Source organism: Eurypyga helias, unplaced genomic scaffold (assembly GCF_000690775.1).
Source record: "Eurypyga helias isolate BGI_N326 unplaced genomic scaffold, ASM69077v1 scaffold5414, whole genome shotgun sequence".
In the NCBI taxonomy this organism is placed as follows: Eukaryota; Metazoa; Chordata; class Aves; order Eurypygiformes; family Eurypygidae; genus Eurypyga; species Eurypyga helias.
In genome coordinates this window covers 25,950-33,994 of record NW_010248083.1, presented here as the reverse complement: position 1 = coordinate 33,994, position 8,045 = coordinate 25,950, and the positions used below count along the sequence as shown (strand labels likewise).

Genomic DNA, 8,045 nt, shown 5'->3' with positions numbered 1-8,045 from the left:
TGCCCTCACTGAACTGCATCCTACTGCTCCCGCCCAGCTCTCCCGCCTGTGCAGCTCACGCTGGATGGCAGCACGGCCTGCTGGCATGGCAGCCGCTCCTCCCATCAACCTGCATCTCTTCTCCCTCTCAAACCTCCAACCGTACATGCCTTCACTCTGCAGTTGTGGGGCACAAGCAGAGACAAGTGGGAAACCATCGACTCTTTGTAACTGAACCATGTTTCGTGCTGCATTTTTAAGCTATGACAAAACTCCCCCGGAATGACTGTGTTTTGACAGGCAGGTCAGTGGAATGTTTCCCATTCAAAAGGTGCTTTGAACATACTTCTCATTTTTCCAGAGTTTTTCAATGCGGAAAATATCGAGTTTCTCCCTGTTGATGTGGGACAGCAGGCGATAGGACTGCCGGACAGGGTGGCCGTCGGGGGTTCTACGGCTGTCTCTCATCAGGTAAACACAATCACCTGGCAAGAGGCACAAAACACACACTTGTAACGAACCTCCCACGAGTCCAGTCCAGCAAACAGAAACGGTTTCATTAGAACTACCACGACAACAGGAACACCGAATCGCAGAGAGCGATGCAACCCAACGCAGAACCCACAGACGGAGGGAGGGTTACCTTGACCGTTCTCACCAGAGCTTTATAGCCAGAACTGAACGTAACCTGAACCGTAGGCCTGGACAGAAAATGGCAACACGTAGCGAATAAATTATGACAGAGGGCAGGATATATCACAAAATCAGCTTTGATTAGGAAAATAGCTGCAGTGTTTAACCTGAAGAGTCTCAGGGGGAGAACAGTGGGAAACTAAAGTATTACTGAAAGTATCGTTGGACTTTATAGAGAGTATTTGAAAATAAGTTCCATCTTTTCTGTTATTTATCTCACAATGAACAAAAAAATGGGATCTCCCAAGTCATAAAAACTTAAGAAAAACTACCCCAAGTATGATCAAAGGTTCTGTGGCACAATATCCTAGCTGGAAAAGTAGGCAGTAGCAGGTGCTTAGGAGGAAGAAGCCTAGGAATAAGGCAGGCATAGGAAAAGCCTCCCCCTGGCAGCCCCTTCAGGCTTCCTTTAATCTCTGTTTTACGGACTCTCAGAGCTAAAGGTTATAGCTGGACAACTGGGCATCAACAGGGATTAATCCTTCCTCCAAGAACCTGTCTAATCTTTCTGGAACCATTTACACTCTTGACCTCTTCAGCTTCCTGCTGCAACGCTTTTCAGAGTTCACTTATGTTCTTGTGGAAAAAATACTTCCTATTGTTTAAATTTCAGTCTTTGTTCCCTAAATTCTATGTTGTTGCACTCCCCTGTGTCACTTGTGATTTCACAGCCCTTCATCACCTCACCCTCCACATCATCTCTGTTCTCTGCTGACAGCGAAGACGTGTCACATCCGACCGTCCAGGCCGTCGCTTGTTTTAACCAGTCCCGAGACGACGACGAGAGCACACAGCGTGCGAGACACACACCCGCCCCAAGCCTACAGAATGGCACAGTTTGGTTCATAACAGTTTCTAACGTCCAGTTTGCCCAGCATTTCTCTGCTGCTGAACTGCCACAACTCCTGGATCTCTTCCCTGAACCAGACGCCTACTTTTGTGTACGTGCACTTAGGTCCGGTTTCCTCCCATGTACATTACCGTTATTTAATTAATTCGCAGGTTCAGTCTCTGTTACTTCCACAGCTTAGTGAGAAGATGCTAGGAAACCAAGGACAATGTGGCCCCAGGTTCTGGAACACCTCGGGTTTGTTCTCCCCTACCTTACAGCCAAATTTAGGATTACAGTGAGGGACATATAATGATATTTTCATAAGTATCATCTCATTTATCCATCTTGTCCAAGTCTGAAAGATTCTTCTAAGGGGTCCCCATGTGCAAAAACCGCTGTCGCTGTAACAGCGGAGTAAATGCACTGCACTGGTACAAAAATCCTCTGATTCAAACCCGAAATGACACGGGCTGTAAGGGCACTGACATCTGCTCACACACGTGAAGGCAGCTTTTAAACCTCCTGGTATAGGAGGGTCGCTGTTAAACAGAGAGGAGCAGTAGTTGCACGAAGGAGAGTTTTACTCTCACTTGGTTAAGTAAGAAAAGGACGGCAGGACACAGCCTGCAGGTAGGCTAGCGGCGTGCAAGCTCTGCAAGGATCCAGCGGGTGTTTGCTGGCGACCAGCCCGCACTCACCCGCGGCACCAGCTCTTCTCGCTGTGTGAACTGAGACTGGGGCAACATCTTCGTCTCACTGAGGCAAGGATTACCTTCAAGGAACCCACCTCCCGAACTTCTCTGAAAGACTCGCTGAGAAAACCAGGCTGAGAGCAGCTGCTGGCCTCCAGCAGAATGTAAATAAACCCACTTATTTTGGCTGTTATTTTAAATGAGCTACTTTCAACCCTTCTCCCCTACCTCTTCAGTGAGAATACAGCAGCTCCAGTACTTACTGTCTGAAACAGGAGTATGCAGAGAGGAATGCACATGGATCCCCTCTTGCCCTAAGGACCAGGAAGCCTGATTTTAATTCAAGCTTATCCAGACGTCACTAAGTACTGAAATCGCTACCCCTGTCACGGGAAGGGAGTCTGTAGGTCTGTGCTGTCACGGGAGAAACGCGGCTGCTATGGCTGGGGCATTGGGGATAATGACAACTGACAGTTTAAGGCTACGTGGGTGTCGTGGTTTCACCCCAGCCAGCAATCGAGTACCACGCAGCCGCCCACTCACCTCCCCCCTCCTCCAGGGAAGGAGGAGAATCGGGGGAAAGGACAAGGAAGCTCGTGGATTGAGATAAGAACAATTTAATAATTGAATATAAAAGAACAAAATAGTGATATTTATAATATTAACAATACTACTATTAACAGCAATACTACTACTAAGATGTAATGAAAATAATAAACCAAATGATACGATTGCTCACCACCCGCCGACCGATGTACACCCAGGTCCTGGGCAGCGAAAGCCAGAGCCCAAGAGCGATCACAGCAGAGTCTGAGCAAGTCCCACGATCAAGCGAGAAACCCAACCAACCCACCAGCTAACGAACGAGCCATGGCCCCCCGGCCCACTCCCGGCCCACGTACTGAGCATGCCGTGCTATGGAACGCGATACTCCTGTGGTCAGTCTGGGTCAGCTGTCTGACCTGTGGTCCGGCTGCTTGTAGCAAGAAAGTTGGAAACACAGGGGCAGTATCAGGAGCTGGAAAAGTCCTCGAACTGGTACAAACACTCCTTAGCACCAACTCAAAACACCAGTGCTACCAGTGCTCTTGTCAGGGCAAACCCAAAACGTAACCTCATACCAGCTACTGCGGAGGAAATGAACTGTCCTGACTAAACCCGGCACAGTGGGTTTTCCAAGATCCATTCCGACTCCTGTTTATCAACCCACATCTGAGGCAGAACTCCCTGTTCACTCTGCAGGACGTGATGGACCAATCGATCAGAGCTATTTGCATAATCTCCTGGTTTTACGTGTTAGGCAATTTTTGCAGAGGAAGCCCATCTGCAGCATATAACTCAACAACCTCAAGTAGAATTGTCAAAAAATGAACCCCAAGTCCTCTAACTAGAGTGTGCCCCCACACAGTTGGAAGCTTTTCAGCCTTGTTCCTCAAAAACATGAGTTCTCCAGCTTGGAACGGGAAGAGAAACGTACAGACACAACTCCCCATCTGCGAGGGTGGACCAACTTACACAGGAAGGCAATGATCTCAGAAGCACTTTCAGTCTTTATCGCAAGATCAGCCGCTTTCTAATACAGAACGCACAGGAAGAATGCCACAGTGCACACATACAGCGTCTGCAGGGCTGAAGGTCACTGCGGTCTCCTTTGCCCTGGGAGCTGTAGATTACATGACCTTTAGGAAACCAGAGGGAGCAGAAACCCATTTCTCCTCCTGTCCCCAAGGTGCCGTACATGCCTGTGTGCCTGCATCACAGCAACTTCTCTAGGCAGGTGTTGTTCCTTCAGAACTTTGGGTGGAGAGCTTGAATCCAGCAATGAATCCACGGATTTCCCCTTTTCCCACGGTAGCCGTGCATTCCTTTCTAGCACCTTCTGGGTATACCCTTTGCTTAAGCTATTCCCTCTAACTGCAGAGGCGTTTGGTGCCTAACAGTGGCAGTTTGGTCTCCTCTGTCCTCCGCTGATGGTACACGGAGGTTCGCCATGCAAGCACTAACATTTCTCTAATTAAAGTCACCACGATGGATTAGAGGTACGCAAGTGAAAGACAATGTGTCATGACAAAAATGACCTTAGTGCTAGGAGTGACTGAAAGACGCCACAAAAGCCAACGAAAACGTAATCCACTTGAACAGAAAACAGAAAAGCAAGGACCGATACAGCCCTAGGGAGCGCTAACCCCCAGCAAGGAACCCAGCAACAACCAAGGAATGAGAAAACCAAACAGCTGAACTCTAGGGAGGATGGACAATGCAGAGCAACAGGGAAAAAGGAAGAGTGAATGCAAATTCTAGAATCCTGCAGAGGGGATAAAGAATTCAAGGGTTTTGACCTTTTTTTTTTTTTTTTTAATTCTCCACTTTCCTGAAGACTCTCCCATTTCCCTCTAGCAAACATACCAACAGGTTTTACTCATCCAAAAGCAGTTCTCTTAATAATTATATAGGCTTCTCCCTAACCTTGTATGTATCTGTAAGATGAAATTGTGGGGCTGTGTAGACTGAAAGCCTCAGAAAGACTCAGGGCTCTGAAGCAATGTCCAGAAAGACACATTTTAAGGATCAAACAACCAGCAAGTTGGATGTTTTAATGACCGTTCCACACTAAAATACTGAAGGTCCAACAGCCTTCTTGGCCTTTACTTCTACACGTTAACTACCAGAGGTTGGCTCAGCATCTTCCGTCTCTGGCCAGGAGGAGAGCCCTGTCTGCGCTAACGTTAATTATTTCTTCATCAACCAGCCTGTGACAAGTCTTACTACGCGTTACTCCCGTAACAGCAAAGAGTGCAGCTGTCTACTTGTAAAAAGATAAAAGCATTTCAGACAGGGTGATGCTAGACATGTCTGCACACTCTTATCAGAGGGAAATCACAGCAGCCACCAGAGTCAGCACATACCTTGGCGCAGCAGCAGGTCATCCCGCAGTAAGCATATGTAATAAACACAGCCAGGCTGGGCATAGTGGGGACGAGGAATCATGGGAACCTCCTGGACGAAATAAGCAAAAAAGGAAAGAAATTCAGAGATGCTCACCACAAGTGCAACAATGGGGCTGACACCATTTGGAAATACGCAGGAGTGGATAAAGAACGAACACAGCGCGATTAAATCTAAACCAAGGATGCTACGCTGCAACGTGACAATCCCACAGTGGGCTCCCCAATCTCAAGAACTGTAAATGCCAGAGATGCTTCGGTTCATAAATGAAGTAATGAAGGGGAGGCTTTTTTTACCCTGTTCACAGACCGAGGTTCACACTGCTCACACAAGTAGTGTTCAACGTCAGAGTTCACCCCCATGCAGTCACAGTGCTGCCAGACCTAGAAAAAGAGAAACAACCCAATTAGAAATCCCTGGGATGGATTTTACTTACAAACTGCATTTTCTCAAAAATATTAAGGAAAGCAAGAAAACAAGCTTCCCAAAGGAAATACACGATTTTCTTTGAAATATTTCACAATGTCACAAGACAGACAGGATTCTCAGAAGTGTGGCCAGCAGGTCGAGGGAGGGGATTCTCCCCCTCTGCTCTGCTCTCATGAGACCCCACCTGGAGTGCTGTGTCCAGCTCTGGAGCCCCCAACATCAGAAAGATATAGCCCGGTTGGAGCGAGTCCAGAGGAGGCCACAAAGATGATCAGAGGGCTGGAGCACCTCTGCCATGGAGACAGGCGGAGAGAGTTGGGCTTGTTCAGTCTGGAGAAGGGAAGTTCCGGGTAGTCCTTATAGCCCCTTCCAGTGCCTGAAGGGGTTACAAGGAAGCTGGGGGGGGCGTTTCCCAAGGGCCTGTAGTGACACGACAAGGGGTAATGGGTTTAAATTGAAAAAGGGGAGATTCAGATTGGATATGAGGAAGGAATTCTTCCCGCAGAGGGTGGGGAGCACTGGGACAGGTTGCCCAGAGAAGCGGTGGATGCCCCATCCCTGGGAGGGTCCAAGGCCAGGCTGGGTGAGGCTTGGAGCAACCGGGGCTATGGAAGGTGTCCCTGCTCATGGCAGGGGGTGGGGCTGGGGGGGCTTTAAGGTCCTTCCCACCCAAACCATGGTTCTATGATTCTATGATAAGATCTCCATACAACTGTTTGTGTAAAAGTCCAAAACTGTTGAAAGTAATTCTGCTTGCTGAGAGAGAAGAGTTGCTGGCAGCTTCGGAAAAGCGCTAGTTGGTCTACATAGAAATGCAAGTTGCATCTCCTCTGTGAAAAAAAGAATCTCCATTCTTTTCAAGAAGAAATGAAGGTCTGGAGAGGGAGTTAATGCTACTAGCTACACGGAAACTGCAGGTACAAGTTCCACGGGTTATGGAAAATAAAACAGAGCCTGGTGCTCTTTCTCTGCGTTCCCCCTGCCTCACCATGCACTTTTCACACTGGATCATGAGTCCTTCATCTTTGTAAAGGCCACAAATGCAACGGATCACGTCCTCATCCTTTTCATGCCCATTTTCCTTTTCACAGACCGATGTCTCGCTGCTGTCAGCTTCACTTGCTGTTTCGCCCACAATTTCATCAATCTGGGCAGAAGCCTCATGGCGAGCATTGTAATACGCTTTCCGCAGCCGGCACACATCACGCCCAGTTGGAGATTTTCTGCCATAATATTTCTGAATAAAAACAGAACAAAACAAAACAATCTTTTTTTCTAGGTTCCATGCTTTTGGTGCATTCTGCCTGTCTGCATCATCCCTAAAAGTGTGTTCACTAGGGCTGCAGCCACCAGCGGGGTGTACGCCTGTCCATCCACTGCCCGAGTTGAACAGCAGGGCCGTGCATCTCACATATGGCACTGAAGAACAAGGCACCTCTTCCAAAGGGTACTGAAATCTCTTTAGGTTAGCTATTCATGCACGTTCTATTTGTCTGACCTGAGGCAACCAAAAAGCACGAAGAGTGAGCTGAAGCACGTGAATTGCTTCCCATGTCTGTTCATCAGCAATGGATCATCACAAGTTCTCTTTCTCTAAAGTACTCTTTGTCTTTTATGACTGCAAGTCAGCAAAGGCATTAAAGTAGGGTATATCCCCACTGCCTATGCAATAGCTTTAAGGCCAAGAGGGAGCCTCACCTCTGCATTCCGGAAGACCTTCAGCATGTCCCCATCGAAGGCTTCCACGGTTTTGTAATAGCCAGTCAAGATCTGTTTCTCAATGGTGGCAAGGTCCAAAGGGTCAGAGATCTTTTCATAGTAGTCTGCGTTTCTGGGATGGGAAGGTATGCACGACGTCATTTTCACTAGCATTTCAAAGCTGTGCAAATCCATTATAGAAATCTATGGCTTCCTCTGAGAGGTAAGTACTTACTTTTTCTTCGGGGGTAGGTTCAGGAGGGGAGCTGCAAGAGCCTGCCTGGAGGAATCTGTAACAGGAACACACAGTTCAGCAAGACTTACTGAGTAAGACTTAAAGACAAGTACCTCACAACACTCAATCTAGGTTAAAACAAGGCTTTTCTACTCTCTGAGGCACAGGGAACTGAAATGCTTTTGCACTTCCAGAGGCTGGTTGCGGCAGTCGGACCACATGTATCGAAACGGAGGAGTTTCCCTGCAGTTCTGTCAACTGTACCGTTCTGCTTAAATACTGAAAAATCAGTTTAAAAGGACAGCAACCCCTGCGGGTTCTGGTGGCAGAGGAGGGAGCTGAGGGTAAAGCAAAGTGATTATTGGTAGCAGGACAAGGGGGGAAAAAAAGGTTATTTAAGACCCTGAAATAAACCTTTTTCCCCTAGTGTTTCCTATTCAGAGTCCATTGTTCCAGAGGCTGAAAAAGTCTGTCACCTTCACCTTTATAGGCTATGATGCTGTCACATATTTCCTTGAAGATTTGTGCCAGGCGGGCAGCA

General features: G+C 47.8%; 1 protein-coding gene across 1 annotated transcript in view; it reads right to left on the bottom strand.

Annotated features, from left to right (window-relative positions):
* Window positions 1-325: 325 nt before the first annotated feature.
* LOC104509103 (histone-lysine N-methyltransferase ASH1L-like) overlaps window positions 326-8,045 on the bottom strand; it is a gene marked incomplete at both ends in the record, with an annotated part of 31,384 nt that continues 23,664 nt past the window's right edge. The window contains 7 exons of the mRNA XM_010150932.1: window positions 326-464; window positions 5,103-5,193; window positions 5,439-5,525; window positions 6,560-6,808; window positions 7,270-7,402; window positions 7,505-7,559; window positions 7,987-8,045. The exon at window positions 7,987-8,045 is cut by the window's right edge and continues 88 nt beyond it. Coding sequence (XP_010149234.1) covers window positions 326-464; window positions 5,103-5,193; window positions 5,439-5,525; window positions 6,560-6,808; window positions 7,270-7,402; window positions 7,505-7,559; window positions 7,987-8,045 — 813 coding nt within the window. The remainder of the gene's footprint in view (window positions 465-5,102; window positions 5,194-5,438; window positions 5,526-6,559; window positions 6,809-7,269; window positions 7,403-7,504; window positions 7,560-7,986) is intronic.